At 51.6% G+C, this 23,997-nt stretch overlaps 6 protein-coding genes across 6 annotated transcripts; 4 read left to right on the forward strand and 2 right to left on the reverse strand.

Annotated features, from left to right (window-relative positions):
* Window positions 1-897: 897 nt before the first annotated feature.
* CTRU02_201045 (para-nitrobenzyl esterase) lies at window positions 898-2,297 on the forward strand (the record flags this gene model as incomplete). Its single annotated transcript, XM_036730594.1, has 3 exons — window positions 898-1,171; window positions 1,235-1,474; window positions 1,546-2,297. 3 exons carry the CDS (start codon window positions 898-900, stop codon window positions 2,295-2,297), a joined length of 1,266 nt encoding a protein of 421 aa, XP_036577618.1.
* Window positions 2,298-3,238: 941 nt separating this feature from the next.
* On the reverse strand, window positions 3,239-6,833 carry CTRU02_201046 (fatty acid oxygenase; the record flags this gene model as incomplete). The annotated part of the gene is made up of 5 exons (XM_036730595.1): window positions 3,239-3,812; window positions 3,868-4,908; window positions 4,960-5,871; window positions 5,919-6,139; window positions 6,192-6,833. 5 exons carry the CDS (start codon window positions 6,831-6,833, stop codon window positions 3,239-3,241), a joined length of 3,390 nt encoding a protein of 1,129 aa, XP_036577619.1.
* A 5,488-nt stretch (window positions 6,834-12,321) lies between these two features.
* CTRU02_201047 (hard surface induced protein) lies at window positions 12,322-13,848 on the forward strand (the record flags this gene model as incomplete). The annotated part of the gene is made up of 1 exon (XM_036730596.1): window positions 12,322-13,848. One exon carries the CDS (start codon window positions 12,322-12,324, stop codon window positions 13,846-13,848), a length of 1,527 nt encoding a protein of 508 aa, XP_036577620.1.
* Window positions 13,849-15,937: 2,089 nt separating this feature from the next.
* On the forward strand, window positions 15,938-17,097 carry CTRU02_201048 (short-chain dehydrogenase reductase family; the record flags this gene model as incomplete). Its single annotated transcript, XM_036730597.1, has 4 exons — window positions 15,938-16,477; window positions 16,536-16,729; window positions 16,773-16,888; window positions 16,946-17,097. 4 exons carry the CDS (start codon window positions 15,938-15,940, stop codon window positions 17,095-17,097), a joined length of 1,002 nt encoding a protein of 333 aa, XP_036577621.1.
* Window positions 17,098-17,284: 187 nt separating this feature from the next.
* Window positions 17,285-18,383, reverse strand: CTRU02_201049 (tat pathway signal sequence; the record flags this gene model as incomplete). The annotated part of the gene is made up of 5 exons (XM_036730598.1): window positions 17,285-17,362; window positions 17,419-17,582; window positions 17,645-17,744; window positions 17,797-17,927; window positions 17,984-18,383. The coding sequence occupies 5 exons, from the start codon at window positions 18,381-18,383 to the stop codon at window positions 17,285-17,287; spliced, it is 873 nt and encodes a 290-aa protein (XP_036577622.1).
* A 2,745-nt stretch (window positions 18,384-21,128) lies between these two features.
* On the forward strand, window positions 21,129-21,398 carry CTRU02_201050 (uncharacterized protein; the record flags this gene model as incomplete). Its single annotated transcript, XM_036730599.1, has 1 exon — window positions 21,129-21,398. One exon carries the CDS (start codon window positions 21,129-21,131, stop codon window positions 21,396-21,398), a length of 270 nt encoding a protein of 89 aa, XP_036577623.1.
* Between the last annotated feature and the right edge of the window lie 2,599 nt (window positions 21,399-23,997).

Genomic DNA, 23,997 nt, shown 5'->3' on the forward strand with positions numbered 1-23,997 from the left:
TACTACGAGCCTGGGCATGTTGATAGGTAGGCAAAGGTGAAGAGGGGACGAAGACTTCATTTTTTTTTCTCCGAGTCGCATGGGAGTATCATTGAGCATAGTGCTTTCTTGCTTTCCCTTGTCCCCATCCCTTTCGTAAGAATCATGCTATCATGTCATTTCTTCCTTGCTCGAGTCTCAGTATTAAGCAACACATATAAGTTTAAATCCCTTCTCTTGCGTGATTACGACCCTAACAAGTTCAAGTGCAAGCCGCTGACATGATGTTCTTCTTTTTTCCTCGCCCTGCAGCATTCCACAGAGTGGCTATGCCCCTCCCATGTGTTGCATTGGCTGGGGATCTCTTAATGCGCTGCTTACACTGACGCCGTTGAACACCGCCCCCGCACGCTTGTCTTGGCCTCGTTTTTCGTATCCCGCGACTCTTCCTGCACCTTCTTTTGCGCCCCGGGCAAAACAAAGACGTGATGGTACCTGCAGCAATACTAATAATTCGCCCGAAGGGTCAAGGGTCTAGTCAGACGCGCATTCCATCATGAACGTGACCGGCCAAACAGATAGCTGATTGAGCGCCACGGCTGCCTGCCGAGATTTACACTATTTAGGCTTTGATCTCCGCAGGCAAAGATACCGCAAAAGTAGGGCGAGCTCGTCCAAGTAAGGCAAGTTATCGTAGGGTGCGTACACGTCATGGTCTCGTCCACGACATGGCTTGATGGGATTCCTCGTCCGCGATATTATAAAAGGGAGGGGCCTGGAACGGCTCCGTGCTGGTGGATGAGACATTGGATCTATCTAATCGTCAGCGCTGTACATAATCTCTCTTGGTAATAATATCTGATACATAAGGTAGCTTAAAAAGCTCGAGAGATCCGGTTGACATACGGGACAAGAGCCATGCGGTTCCAGACTCTACTTCTGCTGGCGGCCTCCGGCGGCGCAACAGCCGCATCCCCGCCCACTCGGCCTACTGTGACTGTATCCTCCGGTGTCATTCATGGAGTATCGACCAACCTCCCTAAGAAAGGGGCGACGGTGAACAAATTCCTCGGTGTGCCGTACGCCGCACCTCCGGCCCGGTTCGAACGACCCACTTTCCCGGAGCCGTGGAAGAAGCCTTTCAAAGCCACCAAGTTCGGCCCTGCATGCTTACAGAACTTTGGCCTCAACGGTATTCCATTCTTGGCTGGTAAAGTAAGAGAGTAGACTTCTCCTGCTAACGATAACTAACCAGAAATCGCCCCTCGAGTTGAAGTCCTCCAAGAGCTCTTCAACACCCCCAAGCCACCCGAGAGCGAAGACTGTTTGAGCATCAACATTTTCGCACCGGTAGCAACGCTGGCAAAGGCTCCACGTGCGGTTCTAGTCTTCATCCCCGGCGGGGGCTTCCAGCTCGGATCCGGCAGGTCTGACCTATCTGCCTTTGCGGCATACGAAGACATCATCGCCGTCTCCTTCAACTACAGGACAAACGGTTAGACCTTCTCTCCACTGCATCTGACTTGAGCGAGAGACTAACATTGGGGGGAAACACCCCCCTTTTAGTCTTTGGCTTTCCTTCTTCACAAGACATCCCAATTACAGAGCGCAACCTCGGTCTCTACGACCAGCGTCTGGCTCTGGAATGGATCCAGCAAAACATCGCCTCCTTTGGCGGCGACCCAAGCAAAGTCACAATCTGGGGCGAGTCCGCGGGCGCCTTCTCCGTCGACTTCCACCTGAAGGCCTACGCAAACGACCTCCCGCTGCCATTCCGCGCAGCGATCCCGTCTAGCGGGCAGACGAGTTTCGGGTTCGCCGCTTTGACGCCGAACCCGAGAGACGACAGCGGATGGCTGGCGCTCGCGGAGGCGGTGGGATGCAAGACCGGATCCGACCTCCTGAAGTGCATGAAGAAGGCCTCCTCCAAGAAACTCGTCGACGCCATGTTCAAGCAGAAGATCAGCTTCAGCCCCCAGCTCGACGGCGTGACCGTCCTCGGGAAACCGGCCGAGCTCTGGAGGACAGGCCAGGTCGCCAGGGTCCCGATCCTCACGGGCACGATATGGGAGGAGGGCCGCGCTCTGGTGAACGACAAGGTCAACTTGACCACGTTCCTCGCCGTCTACCTCCCTTTTCCTCCGATTTACAAAGAGACCACCGACGCCATCGTAGCAGTGTACCGCTCCGACCCCCGCCTGAAAACGGACTTTGACATTGCAGCGGCTATCCTGACGGACTTCTTCTGGGCCTGCGTCCGTCCTTCCCCCTATCTTCTCTTCCGTTCTAGAATCCGTGAGCCAAAAAGAGCTAACTAACACGGTCACAGCCGCAATCCGCCCTCGCCAACGCCGCGGCTGCGAACAAGATCCCCGCGTGGCGTTACAACTTCAACGCATCCGTCCTCCACCTCCTCCCAGAAAAGTACAACTGGCTGGGCAAATTCCACGGCTCCGAGATCCTCCTGCTCTTCAGCGACCCGGGAACTACAAAACACACGCCGCAGTCGTACGCCGTGTACGAGTTCTTCCGCGGCGCCATCGGCCGGTTCGTGAGGAACCCGTCCGCGGGCCCGGGCTGGTCTGCCGTCGGGCCGAAGCACGCTCCTCTCGACACTCTCGTCATCGGGGATGTCGGGAACGACCGAGCCGTCGTCGCGGGGCTGGCGAATACTACGCTTCTGGAGACTAGGTGTGGTTTGTACAAGGATATTTATCCCATTTTCGAGTAGGTAAATTGGGTGATGGGGGTTGATATGTCGATGGCTGGGAATTGAAATCTGTTTGTACGGACTTGGTGTAGGCTTTCTTGTACACTGGTAGGTAATATCGTGAAGGATGGTCTTCATGGCTCAGGATAATGCAGTTTTGGTACTGTGGGCTTGTTGATGCAGCGCCTAACCTGAGTACCCATATGCGGTATTCCATCTGTTGCAATTGCTGACGGGGCTACCAACTCATATTTGATGACGACCATCCCGGTTTTTTGTGATGATTCGTAAACACGAACAGAAAGAAATGTTCATTCCCTGTGAGCCTTGCAATACACAGCTCTAAAGTCCAGTTGAAGGACGGAACCCAATCGTGCCTACATTATGACAGGCATCACTGATATCAAGGGAGCACCACACAATTTCACAGTAAAATGGAACCGCAACGTAAAGCCAAGTGTTTTAATTGATACCCAAGTCATTCGCTATTGTCATACAATTTGCCCGCTATACATGTACAAATCAATCCAAGCCATCCATCGTTACATCTTACTCGTCCCACTGCACACGCAGCGTCGTGGGAAGAGGCCACAACGAGCTCTGGTCGGCCGTCATGAACGCTCTCAAACCAACCCAAGGCTGCTTGTGTGCGGCGTGTCCGTTCTGGCCCTCCACAGGAAGGCCGACTTGTCCGGACCAAGGGGCGGCAGGGAAGTTCTTGAGCTTGCCACGCTCTCCTGGCGCGCGGCGCAAGTTCTTCAGACCAAAGATCTGCTTGAACAAGCTCGTCTGGCCGACGCGGCTCATCTCCTTACCCGCGCACCAGTGGGGGCCCAAGCCGAAGTGGACGTAGGAGTCCAGAGGGCGGTCAAGGCGCACCTCGTTAGGGTCCTCGAAAATGGCGGGGTCGCGGCCGGCGGTCGCAAAGTTGCACACGATGCGGTAGCCCTTGGGGATTTTGACCTCCCGCCTGCTGCTCTCGATGTCTGGGTTGGTGATGGGGTCGCGGCCTAGCGGGTCGGACTCTTTAGGCAGACAAGGGGAGTAATCAGTGATGACCTGGTCGGAGGTGGCCTCTCTGTAGACAGCGACAGGTGCGCGTAGACGGCAGCCTTCGAGCATGCTTTATCCAAAGTTAGAACATGTTGTAGAACGGAGGTATCGACGGTGAAACTTACTATTTCAACAACTTCTCATCTGCCTCCTCCGTGTTCTCATGGCAGAGGCGATACAGCTCAGGCAGGTGCTTCTGGCCCTCGTCGTCGAGGTAGTAGTCAACGCAGAGCGTCGTTACTTGAGACTGGTTCGCGACGTTGGCGGTAATGACAGGCATGATGGTGCCCCAAACAACCTCTTCGATGTCCTTGCCATCAGCGAGCATGCGCTCGATGAGATGGTTGCCAAAGGTAGGGAGCGAGGCCTCGCCTTCCCTAATCTTGGCGACAATGTCGGTGAGCAAGCCCGCCTTCTTGACCGTCTGCGCAATAAGCATCACGACTTTGCCCATGTCCTGGGCTAAGTCGCGCGCAATTGTGCGCAGCTTGAGGCTGTTGGCGATATCGGCGTCCATGAAAACGGACTGGAAGAGGGCGCCCAGCACGCTGTACAACTCCTGATCAGTATAGATGCCCCACGGCGATTCCTCGTTCTTGATAGGCATGCAGAACAAGGCGGCGTTGAACCGCGTGTTTGTGACGTTGATGACGTCGCGGACAATGTCGACTTCCCGCTTGTTTTTGGGGATCGGGAAACTGTTCAGTTGAAGCACCTTGGGTGTCACATGAGTGTACCACTTCCAAATCTCCTTCTCCCAAGGACCAGAGATGAGGGCCTTTCGAACCAACGTGCGGTTCATAGCGTTTGCCTTACCATCGCCAGAAAGGCAGAAATCCCATCCATAATCCTTTCCAGGCTGGGCAACCAGGTGGCGAATAGCGTCTCCTGTAATAACCTTGAAATCTTGAGGGCTGTACAGGATGTCGCTGATCGCCTTGTGAGATAAGATGGTAATCAACGGTGTCTTGGTCTTCGGCTCATCCCAGGTATACAGGTAAGACCGGTCAAGCTTGTCAAGGATCTTCTTGTTCTCCGAAGGTACCGTAAAAGGGAAATGTGCGTAAATGCTGTTGTGCTGGAAAGAGTTGGGGAAAGCGCGGTAAACGAGCTTGTACATGACGTGGCTCTGATCTACGTTATGATCGTAGTTGGCTTGATTGAATCTGTAAAACGTCAGAACTTTTCCCTTCATAAACCGGATTTATGAAACTCACCCCCAGTTAGTAAGGTTCTTCGGGGTGTAGTCAATCGTATAGAAACGATCGCCACGGACCAGGGCAACTGCATCGGAAAGAATAGCTCTGGTCATGGTAAAGTTACCGCAGAGACCACTGCCCGGGGCCATTGGCGGCTTAGCCTTCTCGGCAATCAGACCCGGGTACAGCTCGACTGCATCGGGCGAGCCATAGAGGAATCTGAGCTTGTCGGCCACCTCCTTATCAGGGTTAATGTCCTCAAATGTCGGGTGCCTAGTGAGTCCAAAGTGCTCTCGGAACTCGTTAAGAGTCGCACAGTTCCAGTTTCGGGAGCTCATGATACCCATCAACTCGATGGGTCGCATAACCTCTGGGATCCTGTTAGCTCCATAAGATCCAGCAACATCCTCGACGGACTCCTTGAAGATCTTGGCAAGGTCTCCCTCACGGAGGGTGCCATCAGCGTTTCGAGGCAGGTCCATAAAACCTCTCTGGGCCGGATCTTCGGGTATTCTCTTCTCCCAATCCCTCACAGCATGTCCGAATTCTTTTACAGTCATCTCCGAGGGGTCTTTTCCAAGCACCTTGGTCATGACGTCCTTGGTCCACTTTTCATCTCTAGGAGAGATGGTGTTGTGCCACCTGTAAATGAGGTTGAACTCTACGGAGACCTGATTTCCGGTGCCCTCGGGAGTCTGCTGGCTGAGAATGCTCTTGCCTTCGTTGGTGCGGGGGTCCAGTGCCCAACTGGACGAGGACCGGTTCATGCCCAGGATGGTTCGGACATAATCGCGAAGAACGATACTAACATAAAGACCGCAGGTAATCAAGCGAGCGGTTTGGAACAAGTCGTTGTCATACTTGATCCAAGCGGCGGAGTCCTGCGGCTCATTGGATGAGGGCCTTGGGAACCGGTTGTTCTCGTTGATACTGGTGACAGTTAGCAAGGATACGGACTAGTTGTCTTGTTTGCTTACGTTGCTAGTTGCGTAGCCGTGTAGTTGTGGTGGCGATTGAACATAATCAACAAAACACCAACGCCGGGAGGGAAGCCTAGTACTCTCTTGGAAGAGAAGGTATCGGGCTTAAGCAGACCGTTCTTCATTGTTCGCATTGCGTTTTGCTCATCTTGGTTGCGACCGTAAAGGGGTGCAAGGTCCAAGTAAGAAGATGTCCGATTTACGCCGCTGAAACCATCCTAGAGTGGTTGTAAGTCATTTGATATGTTGTAGATAAGAATGAGCTCTTACTGTCTGGAAAATATCATGCGTGATAATAGTAGCCAGGTAGAACATGACACTTGAGATCTTATTCGGGTGAGGCTTGAACTCGTCGCCACGGGCAAACAGCATATCAAAAACCATCTCAGGATCCGGCTGGTTAGGGTTTTGATAGCTCTTTGCTGGTGTCGACCGTGCGTAGGGTTGGTTGGCTGCACCCATCTTTGGGCTGTGAATGTTGTTACCTGAGCCATCGGCCGCGCGGTACTTGTGCTCCTCAGCGAGGGTGGTCATGGGAGGATGTTCGATTCCGTTCCAAAGCTGGTGGATCAAACCATTCTCTAGCTTTTTACCCTTTGCGCTGGTAAGGGGAAGTTTGGCAAAGAGCTGGATGAGATGTTCCAAGAGCAGCTCATTGTCGTTGATCTGGCCCTCCACCGCCGACTGGAAAAAGTCGACCAGTGTGTCAAAATCCTCGAAGCCAAGCTTCTTTACATCTTGAAGCAAATTAGTTGGCTCGCCCTGATCTGAGCTGGGACTAGGAAGCGGTTGTGGGTTGGGAGGGACTGCGGAGATGGCCTTGGAAACGAGCTGGCGAGCCGACGCCAACCTCTCGGTCAGAGGCGGCTGGTTCTTGGGGAACTGATCTTGCGAGTGTGGTTGTGAAGACATATTAAGAGATGTGCCAATTCGGAAAGAATTGTATGAGAAGAATGTGGTGAAACGCTAAGAAGAGAGGAACTGAAAGAGAAATTCGAGCACTTGGATGATGGGAAGGGTGCCTCCTTGATATAGCAGAGTCTTTGGCTAGAAGTGCAGCTACGGAACATCCGGCCCAGTTCGGGGCGAACATGGGATATAAATGTACACTCCCCCTCCATGAGTGCAATACGTAGATGGAACTCGAGGAGCAGTAGCTTCTGTGCTAGCTGGTGTTGAGGATCAGGCTCTACGATGTAGCCCCAGTTGGCGCTGAGGTCAGATGCTGAAGATCCACCAGGGGCCATGGGTTTTGCTGGGCACTAGAACAGACGATGATCCATTTCTGTCTAGTTCTGCCGGGACCCTAGGCTTCCCGTCATTAGCCTTTTCGACTTTGTAAGGCGAAGTTACTCCAAGGCATGTCAATTTCTGGTCCAGCTTGGCCAAATGCAGTCAAAGTCGACGAAGCAATGCTGTTGGTAAAACGCAGGCAGCCATTGGACAAAGTGCGAAGCGAGGGGCCGACCGAGCCCCTGTCTATCGTGCGTGGCCGAGCCAATAATGGACGATATCGCGCTGCATCTCCTGCATCGTGGGGGCTGCTAAGGCGCAGCTGAGGGTGCCCTGCGTGCCTGGCCTTCTGCCTATTTGTTTTTTGGCCGGGATTGTGAAGAAGACGAAAAATCGAGGGCTAAAGCTGCAAAGATTGTCTAGCCCATTACCAAGTTGAGAAGAACATAAACGGAGAAGACGGTACAAGACAGTTGGTACCGCCAGCTTGGGGAATGACCGAAGCCAACGAGTTCCGACAGGATACATTGAGAGCCAATCGTTGGTACCATCTCGTAGATAATGAGGTTGCCTTGCGATCACTGCCATGTCCTTCTCGTTTAATCCACTCCCGGTACCTACCACCACTACTACAACACAGCAAAGGCTCTGTCTCAGATGGAGATTTCGGTGAGCATCTTGCTCGGATGAGAAGAACTGTGGGGAGATGAGGATGCATTCGCGCGGTATGAGTCGATCTTCCCCGGCCATGAGCACATGTGATTATCTCGTCCAACAAGGGTATTGAGGCTTAGGGCCTCCTCTTCTGCCGTGGCAACAGCGATGAAGATATTTCGAGTGAGGTTTTAAGAGGGTGCCTACACCAGGCATACGCCAATTTTAATTGCACCCCAGCGACCTCTACCAAGCGGGGTTTAGCACCGCTGAATTCCGCTGAGCTTTGGGTTAGCGGGCGTCGGGCCGTTGTCGATATCTGTCGATAGCGTCCGTAGGTGAGCGTTACCGAATGCAGTGTACCGGGAGCAGCTCCGGCCAGATCACAGCATGAACAATATGAGCGAGACATGTAGCCATTTTCAGGATTTCCATCCGTTAGTCTATACTGTAGGTTTCACAAGAGGCCGGCCGGTGTGATGTGGTTTGATACATTGCACCAACATGCATATTGGTGACTCGACGTTGAAGCCGGCCATGTCCGTTACGACGGTCAGCTTGTTGTTGGGCTTGTTAGACTTGTCAGCACTCTGTGCAACATGCAGCCCACCCTCCTGGGGCTGTGCGTGCCTGTGTGTGCTGGTTGCAGAAAACGAGCACCTCTTTTCTCTTCGTCGTGTGGGGAGCCTGTTCCGTGATCCTTCCAACCCTCCCTCTAGGCCCATTTGACTGGCCGCATTTTCGTGCCGCTGGGCTGTGCTGAGGTGCTGGTGTCATTGCTGACTATCCACTCTGTTTCCAATCGCACGACCCGAGGCTTCACCTCTAGAGCCTCCACCGGATAGGGCCGCTGCCTGGCGCCGCAAGCGGCTCGACAACGTCTCGACCCCATTCTACCTCATCAAACTTGGATGCAACTCACCTTCATTGATTGGTTACCCGCGCAATTTTGCTAAGATGAGATGCATGCCTTTTCAAGATGCACGTTTTCGGTGAGCGGAGCAGGCTTCCATCGCCCCTGGATTGGACTGTGAGGTCTGAGACAGGGGCTATTGCGGCGCTCAGGGTCCCTTGGAAGTAAACCAAGACTTTGGACAAGCTTGGGGGCCAGAATTGACAGTATGAGAACGACCTTGCCGTCCGTTCCAGAGCAGAGGGCCTCCATATGGACCTCATCGGCGTGCTCCTATAGTGGTTGGGTGCAAGGCTAGCTCTGGTGACGGTGAGTGGTGGACGAGCATCAACCCCTTAGGTATTTCGGAGCGGGTGACAGTTCGGCGACGACATGGCCAATACGCGAGTCGTTTAGGTTCTTACTGGTTGGTCAGCGTGAGGTCATTCGTTTACATGTCTGTTCGTCTTCTGCATCTCAGTCTACACCGCTGAACCATGCTACTGCCGCTAAGGAACCTTTTGGAACCGTAGGGCTGAGTTGGTGCATGTTGCTAGTAGTAGTTCCCCATAGTCCTAGGGAGTTTGAGCGAGATGGCGGTACACATTGGTCCTTGCAAATTGTGGTATGCTGTATCCCTGCAGTCAGCTTACGGCGCGAATACGGGAGTCCCGCGGCGGCTTGTGCACGGCATCTGCGACCATTGGTCAATCAGTCAGTCGGTTTAAGGATTGGTCCACAGACATGAGGGCGGTGGAGCGTGTCTGTGAGACTTGGAAGTTTCTGTTCCTGAAATGTCGAGTGAGACGGGGTACATGGAGGCGGCTGAATGATGAGGGGCACCCCATAAGTCCCAGGACGGCGGGAGCCAAAGAAACCGACTTGCAATGAAGGCCAAGAAACAATTCAGGAATGCGGGAAGCAGAGATGGTCATAGTCGCATGGTTGCTGACACAGGAGGCCAAGGATGACGGTGTTGAGTCTCTGCAGTTCAAAGATGTTGCAGTTTGTAAAGTCAAGGCGGACGTCTAGTACACTTGGCGCACTGGTTGCCGTGCCGGCTTGGATATCTTGCTCTTTTAGCAATACGCATTGACTTGCGATAGCCGTGATGGGATGACGCCTTGGTTCTCAGCGAATCAAACGCATATCATTTGATGCGTCCAATATTGTTTTTTTTAGTAAGGGGACTATAAAGTTGTGGAATGACGTTGCTGGGTTGCCATTCTTGGCGATACGAAATGTTCTCGAACGACATGTGTCTGGGCAGCGTCCCAAGAGGTACTGAGGTACTCTGCAGTGATGAATTTTGTGGCGGACTCCTCCAACAGCCACCGATAGGTACGGAGTATGGTTGGGGTTCATCGTTTTCTAACAATCGAGCACTTTGGTTTTTGTGGCACCTTTTGAATTCTGCAACAAGGGAGGGAGAGCATGGCGCCGCGCGCATCTGTCTCTCAAGGTTGCCAAGGCGCTTGTTAGATTCAGCCACATGGAAAGGGGAAAAAAGGCCGACTCCGAGTCGGGAGGACTGAGACGAGGACGCGTGGTGATTGTCGTAGAAACTGAGAATATGTCGGCGTAGGGAAAATTAGTATAAGGAATGTAGCGTGGCTATTGAGAAGTGAAATCTGCATGGGGCTGGCTGTGGGAGGAGTCTAGATTTCAGGAAAAGAAGGAAAAAGAAGGATCCACTGCGTTTTTAGGTGGATTGGAGTCTCAGCTGGTGATATTCCAACATTATTGAAGACGGCAACTGTTTTATTGCGGCTGACGTTTTGAATTTTGGTGCTGAGGACTATCATCTGGCCATGTCCTCACTAAGGCCCCAGGGCCCCTGCAGCACATATCTGGCTCGGGGAGCCGTCCACCTAGCAGCTGACTCAACCAATGATGTTTATTGAAGGCCAGTGAAGTGAAATTGACCTTCCCTGAGCTGCGCTGCTAGTGGGACACGTTCAGCGCCAGACGAAATTTGGCATGTTAGGTCTGGTGTAATAACGCGATGCAATAGTAGTAGCTGGCCATGTGGAGGAAGAACAAAGAAAAAGAAAAAAAAAAATCATCAGTTGGTAACTGTTGTGCCAACCCAGCGAAATAGTGGATGAAGTTCGGCCACGAAATTAGAAAAGCTTTATCCGTACAGATGTAAAACACAACTTGTCAAACGTCACATTGGCAGGCGCCACCAAGAATAATCAGGATCCGTGCTTTCATCAGGGGGGTCGTAACCTGCTAAAGCAGCTAAAGCAGTTGGCTCTTGCTTTCTAAGCATTTGTAGAGAAAGATAAAGTAGCTCAACGTGCCAATCAGAACAGGCAAGAGCGACAGTGAAGAGGGGCAAAGGAAGGACCCTTGGAAGGTGCCACCTTGGCCCAGTTGCGCAATTGGGGATTGGCAGGGAAGGAGAGCCTCGGCCAGCGGAGATATCTGGGGAAGGTATGTAGGGTCTGTAGGGTCTGCACGGAGTTAAGGAAGGAAGAGAGAAAGGGAGGACGCATCTGGAGATTAACATTGTAGAAGGACCCAACTTGGCAGTTACCTTGGGAATATTACATAAGATCAAGGCGATCGAGGAAGGCAAGCAGGGCATAAGGGAAGGAAGGAAGGCGTGGCCCCTAGAAAGAGAGGAAGACAGAAGAGGAAGGAGATGGGGGAGGAAGGATTGGAAAAAAAAAAAAAAAAGGTGCAATGTGCAGCTCACTCCATTCGTGTTTTTCGCATTTGGACACTTTTGTCCATACTTTTTCTCGTATCCTGGCCACCTTGCATATCGTTATGTTCGGGTGCCCGTCTCATCTGGTCGTGATTCAGCACCAACAGCACCCCTACTACGTAAAATCAGGCGCACCCGTCGCGTATTCGTTCCTCCAACACCCGGCACGTCTCATACCTTTGCACTCTGCTGCATCTTAGCTTTCTTGCCCCTCTTGAATTACGTGGACTCCTAAAAAAGACACCAGACAGAGACGAAGACAGAGAATGAGAGAGAGTGAGATGGGAGACGCAAATCATCCATTTATTATCCATCTCCCTTGCTAAGCTTCGTCCCATTGGGAAAAATCAATATTTCCGCCACACTAGACGCACCACAGACGCCAATCATTCACCCAAAGAATCTCCCAAATAGACTCCCTGCATAGCGCCAAAAGCTTCTTAGCTCGTCGCCCCCTTTCCTTCACTCTCGAAACTAGCGCCACCTTGTTTGCGCTTTCAACCTGCAACCTGTTTGCCAGGTTCAGTCCATCCTCAAATTGGTCCTCCCATCTCCCGCATTCCTGTCCATTCTTTTGGCCCTTTGCATTTTTTCTCTCTCCTCCGCAACCATCTGCATTCCTTCCGCCGTTTTGCTTGTTGCGTTTAGGTCATCGGCTTTCCCTCGTACACAGCTTTCCGCTGTGTTGCATCGCCGACGTTACTCCCGAGCCCGTTAGCCAGCCACATCACCCTTTTGCTGCACGAATTCGGCTCGTTTTTCCTTGACAGCGAAACCAGGGAGGGTGATCTTGGACAAACAACAAACTAACAAAGGGAACATCGAGCCCTACGACGCCCCGACGCCCTGCCATTTAACCTTGGTTCGACACATTCCCAACGACCCTTGACGGGCATGCCATCGCAATGATCTCGTTAGCCATTCGCTCCATTCGTGGGGCCGTCGCTCGCTTCTCTCCAAACCCTCACTCCTACTCGGTTTTGACAAACGCGAACTCCGAGCCATCGTCGCCTGGCGGATCGAACACTTCCCCCGCCCAGTCGAAATCCTTCCTCGCCCGACTGACTGCTCTCCTCTTCTTTTTGCTGCCGTCTTTCGTCCAGCGCCGACTTCGACCCAGCGATTTCAAGCATCGACGCTTATACCCGACATCATGGCTTGATGGCCTGCGTGGTGTCGCCTCCTTGATCGTCTTCTTCTGTCACTTTACAGAGAAGCACGTGGGTTGGTATGCCCAGACGTACGGTATCAGGGAGGATGACGACCCCGTCGCCTCGTCGCCTTTGCAGTTGCCCTTCATCCGCGTCATCTACTGCGGCAGACCCATGGTCCACATCTTCTTCGTCATCTCGGGCTTCGTCCTGTCCCTCAAGTCTCTGAAGCAAGCGAGGAAACACGATTACGATGGACTGCATCGCACTCTCTCCAGCAGCACCTTCCGTCGTGGCTTTCGCCTGTTCCTCCCTACCACCGCCTCAACTTTCATCATCATGATCTTGATCCGCCTCGGTTACACAGGTAACGCACTACCCACCTTGTGGGAGCAGCTTGTCAACTGGAAGAATGCCGTGTGGGACATCACCTTTAGCTGGAGGTGGGACATTACCCAGCTGCTGCCTTACGATGTCCATCTCTGGACTATTCCAATTGAGTTTTCCAACTCGTTGCTGCTCTTTGTTGTCTTGACCGGTCTGAGTCGCATGAAGACGTACTTGCGCCTGGCATCGGTTCTGGCCATCATGATCTACTCCCTCAAGTGCGGCCACTGGGCTGCGTTCGAGTTCATCGGTGGCATGGGCCTCGCCGAGATTGGTCTGATCCAAGACGCCCGCAATGAGCGTGCTGCGGCCGACACCCAGAACAAGGAGGCGTCAGACATGGAAGCCTCCGTCACATCCCGAGTCGCATCGAAGTCCATGGGAACACTTGCCTTCAAGGCCTTCCTTCTCGGCAATCTCGTCTTCGCCCTCTTCGTTGCCGGATGGCCCAACCACCACGCCGACGTCTCGCCCGGCTTCTCTAGGCTCTGGCACAACACCATGGAGCCCTTCTTCACCATGGGCGGCGACCTGGTGTCGTTCCCCTGGTACGCCCTTGGTGCAATCCAGATCGTCTTCGCTTTGCAGCAGATCAAGACTCTGCAGAACCTCTTCGTGACGCCCCTGGCGCAGTATCTTGCCGACATTAGCTTTGCGCTTTACCTCGTCCACGGACCCGTCCTTGACGTTTTCTCTCATCGCTGGATGCCGGTCGTCTGGACCTTGGTCGGTGGTAATGGCAGTATGCTCGGCCGCCTTTTCGCCTGGCTAATCGGCATCTTTGCACTCGGAATCCCTACCATTATTTTCAGCGATATTTTCTGGCGGGCGATCGATGTGAAGAGCGTAGAGTTGGCACGCTGGATTGAAGGTCTCTGCACGCGAGACGACTAGGCCAACTAGTCAATGGTTGACAACGGCGTTGCAGGTTGCATATAGGCGTTGGCGGTTTTGAGTTGACATAGACTTATGTTTCATTTGTATGAATTAAGGTTACTTGTAGAGCCAACATTGGCATACGACAATGGAAATACTGCACCTTTAAACCTACACCTCGAGTCTGTCTGTAGTTGTCAAGTGTTGTCGAATTTCTGTGAAAAATTGAGCTGTAAAGGTATATGCAATCCGGCCGGAGGTAAAAAATACTCTAGTTTCAAGGTTAGAAAGACGGCGGAGGGGCGAGATGACAAGCCCGACGACGCACGAGATTGGCAGCACGACGTCACTTTATATTCGGCAACGACGGGATACCGGTAGGCCAACGGGGGTACGACCTCACCTCGTGGCACACAATATTATCCAATGTCTGACAAGCCGCCGGATCCGAAATGGAGGCTCTATTGGCCCTATTTCCTGGCTGCCGCCTCCCGCGGTCCCCGGTACCCTGCCAAGACCCAGATTGGCCAGCTGCAAAGACAAGGGGGCCAAAAAGGGAGCTCGTAAAGAGAAAAGGAGAGAGAAAAAAAAAGCATGGACCCGGCCGCGAGTCGATAATTAAAAGTTCGTGGGGGAATGCTAGTAGGTCGAATGAAATTTGCGGCAGTGCCAGGTGTGACGCGGGTAAAAAAAGGCTTGGGTCTCGAGTAGGTGTAATTGGGTCAGAGTGTGTATGAAACCGGGCGAGCCAAGATGGACTTGGATCACTTGGCTACATAATAGGCAGATGCGCCCAGTTTTTATTTTCCTTTTACCTCGCCAATGTGACATTTACGACGCGCCCAATTCGTGCTTTCCACATAAAAGCTTTCCGCAATTGTCTTGTCCCGCGGGGGCCTCGGAGACTTCAACCTACCCGACTCGGTTCGGGGCGCGTGTCCGGAGGCGGGGGGTTGTGCCGGGCCCTCTTCTGAATCAAGAATCACGGCAGATGCGCCGGTGATGCCAAGATGGCTGCCGGTCCGGCCTCTCTTTGGGAGCAGTCCGTGCTGTTTGGCCAGTACCGGCCGAGTCCTACTGAACCTTTTACTTTTCCTGCCTGCTTCGGGTGGAAACTCAATTCAACAAATGAAGGTTGATAGGCTACTTAATCCTTACGCCTAAGAAAAGGACTCCGGTCGTATTGAATGCCAGTAGCACGGAGCAGGTGTGCTTTTCCCCCTCCGCAGCGACTGCACATGCTACCTCACGGCATATGAACACTAATAACGGTCACTTCGGTGTTGAGCTCACGTTATTTCCAAAGTCCGGAGGCAGGGTTGCCTAGAAAATCTGTTTGTAAGCGTCTGATCATAACGAGGACCGGGCCATTGCCAAACGATCAATTCTCGAATCAAAGTCCGATGAAATAGGCTGCTGTGCCGCTCGGCGATAGGCGAATTAACGAACTTGGCATTGGCAACTGGACGTTACACTATGCGGACAGAACCGAGCACCCCTAGAATTGTCTTGAGAGCTTTCCACTTAACGCCGATCAACTGGCTTGCGTACACTCAGTCCCATTGAACCAATTAACGACGAACTCGTTGGAGCCAACTCACCGTAAATCAATCGAATGAACGGATGCCTGAAACTCCTCAGCTGGCTGTCGCCGGTTCGGAGGCTTACATCCGCCTAAAGCCGTTGCGATTTCCTCGAATTTCTTAGCCAAACAAAAGTGCAGTTGTTGTCACTGGTATCAGACACACCATCTCGCGGAGAGCTTCAAGCATACCTGGCAGCCTGTACTGGCCTTGGCGGAGGCGCCTTTGAATCCTCCAATGAAAGGTCGAATGATACTGTTGTGAATTTGCACATTGTAGGCAATAATGACGTCGCGATGGCCGCCTCGGTCTTAAACATGGATCTCTGGATAAGTCCCTGGAGGATCATTCGATATGAGTGCAAGAGCTATAGTACGATTCGTATAATCCCATGTTTGCTCCGTAAATATAAAACTCAACGCCCGGTTTCCTAGAAAAGTGCAACGACACAAGCCCATATTCACCTATCTCTTGTTAAGGTCACATCCATCTATTACCTTATCAACCCCGCAATACCCAACAACATGGCTCCTCAACTCGGCTGGGAAACCAAAGGCAGCGACCTCGCCAAGGAATACGCAGACCAAATTAAAGGCAAGACGATCCTCGTAACAGGTGTATCGCCCGGCGGACTAGGCGCGTCGTTTGCCGAAACAATCGCCGCTGGGTCCCCGAGAACCCTCATCCTCGCCGGTCGGAACCCCACAAAGGTCCAGCAGACCGCCGATGCCATCTCCGGCGCGCACTCTTCCGTGACGACCAAGACGCTTGAACTCGACCTCGGATCCTTCAAAAACGTGCGAAAGGCCGCCGAGACGGTCAACGGCTGGGATGACGTGCCGCACATCGACGTGCTGGTGAACAACGCCGGCATCATGGCCGTGCCCTTCAAGTTGACCGAAGACGGCTTCGAGAGCCAGTTTGGGACGAATCACCTCGGTCCCTTTTTGTTCACGAATCTCATCATAAATAAGGTGCTGGCCGCGCCCGAGCCGAGAATTGTGACGATTAGCAGTGACGGGCACCGACTGGGCCATATCCGGTGGACGGATTACAATTTTAACGTACGTTTGCCATTTTCAACAAAAAGATGTATGAGCTATGACGCTGACGGACGAAAAGGACGGCAAGCATTACAACCAATGGCACGCATACGGGCAGTCCAAGACGGCAAATTGCCTCATGGCACTGGCACTCGCTGAAAAGCTGGGTCGCAAGGGTCTTTTGAGCTTCAGCGCCCACCCGGGCGTCATCATGACCAATCTGTCGAACCACCTTGAGGATTTTGACTCTCTGAGTAAGTTAAAGTCGTCCTTGTATGCTTCGAAGCCAAGGATAGTTAATGACTGGTTGAATCACAGGGGAGCAAGACATCAGGATGGGAACCAAATTTATGTGGAGCGACTTCAAATTCAAGACGCCGGACCAAGGCGTCGCAACGCACATTTACGCGGCGTTCTCCCCTGACCTGAAGGGTAAGATGCCATCCATCACCAAAACAAATCTGAAGAAGGGCGCCTGCTGACAGACAGCCACAGACGTGAATGGAAAATACTTCCAGGACTGCCATGTCGCTGATCAGTACAACGAGGAGGTGTACCCGTGGGCAACTGACAAGACTGACGCTGACAGGCTGTGGAAGTTGAGCGAGAAGCTGGTTGGTGAGGAATTCAAATTTGAGTAGTAGATTCCACTGCCGTTGAGTGAGACTCATAAAGAAAAGAGAAAAAAATACATTAGATGTCGTTCATTCGTGGCATTTGAGTTTAATGCCTACATTCCTGGCATTTTCGCCTTAATCACAACTGCAAGAGAGAAAACGCCTCCAAAATATTTGGGCTTATACATGATTGATATTCAAAACACGTCCTCTAAGGGGTATGCGGAATGACCCATTCGGGCTGTGGTGGGACGCTGTAATCATTTGGCAATGTCTCTGCGAGAGGAGCCTTGGAGCACGTTAGTTCAAGCAATAGATAGGCATCGTAATGGGGGGGACTCGTACCTGGAGGTCTTCGGCCCATTGGCGAAGTTCTTCGTAGTTCTTGCACATGTGCTTCGTGTGGAAGTCGGGGAAGGGTTGGGGGGGATCGTTAGCCCAGACCTGGCCGAGGACGCCGGTATCGAAGTTGCACATGAGAACCTGGCGGACCGTGTCCAGGCAATGTGCTAGAAAGGTCAGTCTGAATATTTCCACATCGTGGTATTTAATTGCATAGTAGGCGACTCACAGACGTGGACCTTGACGATGTTGTCATCGTTCTTGAAGGCGTGGGTGCCCAGCTTCTTGTAGTAATCGTAGTTGAAGAAGAGTGCTTTCCGCACCAGGTTCTGTACCGATGATAAGCTTTTGACCAAACACTCCTCTTGAGATTCGACTTACCAGGCAATGAAGGTGGTGCATTCCCTCGACGTTGACGAAGAAGCCGGCACCGTATTTTTCTGATCTCCTCACGAACGACATGTCAAGACCGCTCTTCAACCCGTCTTCGATTGAAATCACTCCTGCGCGATCTTTTTTTTGCACATTAGAAGGTTTCTCCCATATAATGGACGTATGGAAAACTTACAATCAACGCCCAGTGCCTCCCAAGCGGCGTCGACCTCGGGAGACCCCTGCTGTCGATAAACATCCTCCTCCAAGAACGATCCATTGAAAGACTTCCAGTCATACTTGACGTCCACCTCCTTCAAGACCGGCGACCACTGCGTTGTGTGGGCGGCACAAACGCTATTCAGCTTCGCCCTGCTCGAGCCGACGTGGGCGCCGACGCGAGCTGAGATGAGGTTGGATATGATCAAGACGGCTGCCGTGCCAGCAAGCACCCAGAGCTTCTTCCTCCCTTCACTGTATTCCCATAGTCTATGCTTCGACTCAATAACCTCGAGGGACTCGAGGTCCTCCTCAGATTCGTCGACTCGCTCAGCGAGCGGCCTTGCGTACGATACTGACTCCTTTGACTGCATCATCGTCGATGAAGGGGTTTTGGCGGTGAGAACGTCTGCCAATGCAAAACAAGAAAGTCAAGAAAGGAGTCTACAACATGGGCTGATGTTTTTTTTTTCCCTTCTCACGAGAAGGGGGGGAGAGACGGACCGTTGGTATCGGCACAAAGGAAAACGCGACCGAGGAAAGGGAGCAAATGGAATCACAACCCGAATGTCTGACCTTGAGGAATGGCCCTCCGCCCGGCTTCGGGGAGAGTACACGGGTACCACGTACGATTAGTCGTTGCAAACCATGATCGTCCATCGTTGCACACGCGATTCCGCAAGCACTGGAATGCCCCAAACTCAATTTCCCGCCAACACCTGCCACCCTCCGAGATTGGCATCAGAACACGACATGCGCGGCAGGAATGTCGCAGTCAACAACCGCTCGTCTGCAGCTGATCGGCCAGCGCATGCGGCTGATGCGCAGAACGGAGGTAAAAGAAACGATACGATGCCCACTCTGGGTATTGCGCCATACAGGCACCATACACATGGGGAAGAAGTCGTTAGCACCATCGTCTGCAGTGTGCTTACAGAATATGGCAGATCGGCGCGGGGCCAAGAGTTGGAGTTACGAGCTTGGCCATCTAGTTGATGTCTGCGGGCACCAATCGTAAAGATTCCTAAGTTGGCCCCAACACGAAAGGGAGAACCCGAACGTGACCTCCGGTGGCATTCAGATTTACAGTCTGGGGTAGCAAGATCTCGTATCTGTGCAGCGCTGACAAGTTCAAAACCATCTTGGTCGGGCGGGCACTTTTGTTTGCTCTTCGTGTTGTTGTAGATTGAGAGGCATGGCGGTTACTAATGGCACCAGCGGCGCCACCACCACCACCACCACCACAGCCATGTGTTCAATCTCCCTTGTTATGACGTTAATGAAGCTGTTGGGCAGGGTGGAATTCATCGCTGGTTCATCCCAACCGGTGGCTGACTTCCAGAACCTAAATGCCATGTCACTTCTGGCTTGAAGTTGTTTGCCCCCGTTCCAGCAGCCAAACAAGTACTGCCACAGAAGCATGAGAAGCATCAAGCCACCAATCTACGGGTAGCGAGCGTTGCATGCTTAGAAGAGCCTTCAATAACAGCAGGCTGCTGAGCTCGGCTAATCACCACCAGCTCACAAGACTTGAATGCAGCGTCTCTCACGCCGAATCCGCTAAGATGGCGCCAAATGCCACTCCATCGGGGTTTTCCAGTTTCAGACCTAGCTTCGGTATCCCAAAAATAACTGGCCGTAGGACTCTACCGTCGACGTTTGCCGTGCCGCTGCTTCCAAGCGACGCCAATACGGGCTTGCCGGAAAGCCTCACTCGTCAGGGCAAACGGGATGAGTGGGCGTGCAGGCCTTTGGCGAATAGCTTCAAAATGCAGGCGGGCTGACTGACATCGGTTCTGAGCTCCCTGCGGGAAACTTGTTCAATTAATCCGATCCCCACGATGTTCTTTGATGGCGGGAATAGGAATACAGAGACAAGTCGAGGTGTTGCTTCTCACGAGGTGCCGTCGCCAATATCTCTCAGGCATGCAAGTGTTCCAGTTTTGCCAGGCTCAAGCTTCACCACCCTTCCACAAGAATAAGCAAAAGTCTTGCAGGGTTCTTTGGCGGGGTTGACGCTAATGCAACCTCAATGTTTCCGCAGCCAATTCCGCGCCAGTAGGGCTGATGTTCTCTTTCTGATATTGGACAGGGGAGCTCTGGTGTGGGAAACTTTTCCTCTCAGCGCGACTCACAGCTATCCCAAGATTGGTACCCATGCTTTATCAAGTCCCACAACATTTCCCAAGTGTACCTTGGTGTTGTAGACTTATACCCGCTGCCCACAGAGGCGGTACCATTCGTCTTACCTCTCGTCACACCATTAGCTGGCACCGGTACCCACAGTTTGGTCCAAACCATACTTGTGTGACTGGAGCACCTGCGTAGGAGCTTGTAAACGAGAAAACAAGACGAGCGATGGATTCTATCAGAACGCAAGGCGTGATGCTTTTACGGCCACTCAAGATCCTGTGCTTGCAGAGGGATGTCACCGAGGTCACCGCAGCCTGCTTCTACCTCTCTGGCCCATGACACCTTCATGTCTACAGTTCCGCCAGCGTCACCTCGTAAGAGCAAAAAGCCGATCACGCAACCGATCTGGCTACTCCCTTTGTAGATTCAAAAACTCATCCGTTATATACCATGAGCTTCGTTTGGTAGCTCCAAGACATTACGAAGCTACCCTTGCCCATCCCACGCCCGCCAGGACGCATTCATCCCAGCCCAATCCCCCCCACTTGGCCAAGTCATCTTGTATGTCTCTATTCGGGAACGCACCGCTTTCAGCAGCCATCTTTTGGTATCCCATCGTCTCTCATGGCCCTCCCTGTCACAGTTCGGCTTGAGGTCGGGGACCTTTTGGTAACAATAACATAATTTGCCAGATCCAATCAGTCCACCGCTACCGCAGGGATGCATTCTCCCAGCAAGCCCAGTGGGATATCTCCCCGGCCGGGTAGGCATCCCCCGATCCGAGTGTACTATGTAAACAGGTCTGCGTCTAATCAGCTCATCTCAACTTTTCCATAAGTACCCTCTCTGCCCGCCCACTATTTCGTCCTGTCATCATCAGCTCATCATCATCCTCCAGCTTCCCCCCCAAGAACCAGTCATCAAAGGCATCTGACCTTCCCCAAACAACCCACCTCCACTTCTATATAAACTCCTCAACACCCATCAAAATGAAGGTCAACGCCGTTCTCCTGATCGCCGCCGCCTCGGCCGTCATCGCCGCCCCCACTCCCGCCCCAGCTGCTGAGGCCGAGGCCCAGGGCTACGGCAACTACGGCGACTACAAGGTCACCTCTTACGGATCGTACGGAACCTATGGCGGTGTAACCACCCCCAACCCCAACCCCCCTGCCGGTGGCAACTACGGCGACTACGGCAAGTACGGCAGCTATGGCGCCTACAAGCGCGCTCTCGACTGGGTCAAGTCCGTCTTCGCATAAACTCTTGACGGCTACGAAAAGAATTCGCGGACTTGAGAGACTTGGAACGCCCAGCCTGATATTGTCTTTATCAGGCTCTCATGTGGGCAGAGAGACTCGGTCTGAACGACAACCATCACTTTTTACCTTAACGACTATCATTAATTCAAAACTTCAGCCATGGCTGTGGAGCCGTCAAGGGGCTTGAAGCAGCTGGATGATGTGCTCTTAATAGGGCTCGCGCTTTGGGGAGCCTCGATATACATTACTGTGACGTGGACATGCCTGGCTAGAGTGGTTTGGTGATGGCAGGTGTTTTTGGGAGCCTTGCGGGCATTATGCATGTTTTATGCTAAACGATGAATCAAAGATATCAAAACTGAGTTTTGTGCAAGTGATATATAATGTCCCATGCTAAGATTGTTGCTTAAGCTTGATGTTGGAAGGTGATTGGGGATGCCATCCACTTCATTTGTAAAGCATGATCGGAGTGAACAATGTTGAATTTTTTGTCATTGTCATCTGTGTGTGATGTTTACTAACAATCATCTACTGTTGATAAACAAGCGTATTTAAATTTTGATACATAACATGCTGGAAGAAGCTTTGCATACTTGATGTGCACTGTGTAAACACATAACTGAATCTTTCCATGTACAGAACCATGTTATTGTTATAGACTATTACGGGATATGAAATATATTTAAACTGTCCATTAGGTAGGGAACAGTTGCGCAACAATATGAGATGCGAGATTAGCTATGTAGAACGCACTTCTGATGTATCTTCCAGCTCGTGAGGTTACTAGAGACTGTAAGAAGCACATGATCATATAGAACATATATTCAAAGATTCAAGAATTTAAATTATGTAGAATTGTACAATCATGCGATGCTTGGCGTTTTAGATTGAGCAGTTCGTTAGTCAAAGACTGATAATACCAGAAAGTATACATGAAAGAACAAGTAACCAGCTCATAGTGGATCTACTTAGCAAGAGTAACACATGCTTATCTACAATGAGCTGAGAATTTATACATGACTTTATCTGTAAGGAAATATACAACTCGGAGAAAACTTGAATCATTACAGACTCAGGAGGGCCCTGATACTTGTTACCCTTAAAACATAAAGGTTGCCTAATTTATGAACTTCGACCATAGTGATGAACAATAGCACAGCATAAGCCTGGCGTAACAGCTTCGCAGAGTTGATTCTAACCTTTGTATCGTTGAGTTGAACCTCTCACAAAGGTCTTCAACCTTTTGAAAAGCTTAACGCAGTTACTCAAGGAAAAAAATTTATCTTCGTGTAATAAACAAAAACCATCTTAGTGCGACCCAAACAAAACTTGAATCATAGCACAGCAGTTGAGATGGTTTTTGAGAAGCTTGAAACGCTGTAGATATAAAAGGGCACCCAATCTTTACAGTCGGGCGTCTTTTCCATACTTCCATGCAGACGAAGGTTACGGTGTACCATAGTCCTCCACCATGGTCCTCTACTAGTTTGGCTCTCAAGGTGCAGGTCGGTTGACAGGTAGGAGGCTCTGTCTACCTCTAGAGCTATATCGGCCGTAGATGATTTTATTAGACGACAGCTTAGAAGTTCAAAGTGGTGGAGTTCAAAACAGTACTCAACAACCAGCTACGGCGAAACTGTACATCAAGGTATCTCGCATATTTAGAATTTTATTAACAGGTTTGCGTCAATCTTTTCAACACCAGCTGGATTGCAAGTAACACCGCGGGAGCACTAAATTTATAGCCCCAAAAGAAAATCCAAGATGACCATTTGTTCATGGTAGAGTAGTCACGCAGGGAAGTGAGAGGTGCAACTTTGGGCCAAAAATCTGCCCAAAGTGATTTGCCATTGGAGATCAGATTTTCAGAAAACTGTCTACGTTGTTCATGGGAATTTCAGTCTTAAGATGTTAATTTCATCATACGTATAACGTAGCGAGATGTGATTACTCTTTTGGTTGATGTAAACTGACTTCGACCTGGTATTGTACAGCAGAGACATCAAGCTCCTCCGGCTGCCGGGAAGAAATCCACAAACTCTCCAGCCATGTCCCGTTTTCAAAAGGTCATAGCTTCAGCTGAGCTCCAAGAAAACAAATCACGTTTGCACCACATTTAGTACAGTAAAGCAAACAACCCGGCTTCAGTGCCTTGCACGAATTCAGCATACCCGTTCATACCCAAGGGAGAAACCAACACAAGCTAGCCACGTGTCACGCTCATAGCACGCTCAGATACAATGAAGCCGAGCATATATTAAACAATGCATTCACTTTAACGCCCCTAGCCGGAACCAAACCAAAACCAGTTTGCCCGTGGGCCCGTCGGGCCTGCAAGGAAAAGCAGCAACTCGTCCCCGCATGGGAAAGCTGCATGCCGAAAAAAATTGTTCGCCCCTCTCTGGAGCATTTCGCGGCTGTCTCATACGTTTCGAGAAAATCAAAGAGGTTGGGAGGGTAGTACGATCCCTGTCCGGTACATGGGAAGGGAAAAAAAAAAAGGATATTTACAATCTTTTCCCAACCTCCCCAATTTTTGATAATGTGCTGATAATCTATCGGCCGAGATGTCGTCTGAAACGCCCCGACGTCCATGCAC

Source organism: Colletotrichum truncatum (genome assembly GCF_014235925.2).
Source record: "Colletotrichum truncatum strain CMES1059 chromosome Unknown Contig_0001, whole genome shotgun sequence".
NCBI lineage: Eukaryota > Fungi > Ascomycota > Sordariomycetes > Glomerellales > Glomerellaceae > Colletotrichum > Colletotrichum truncatum.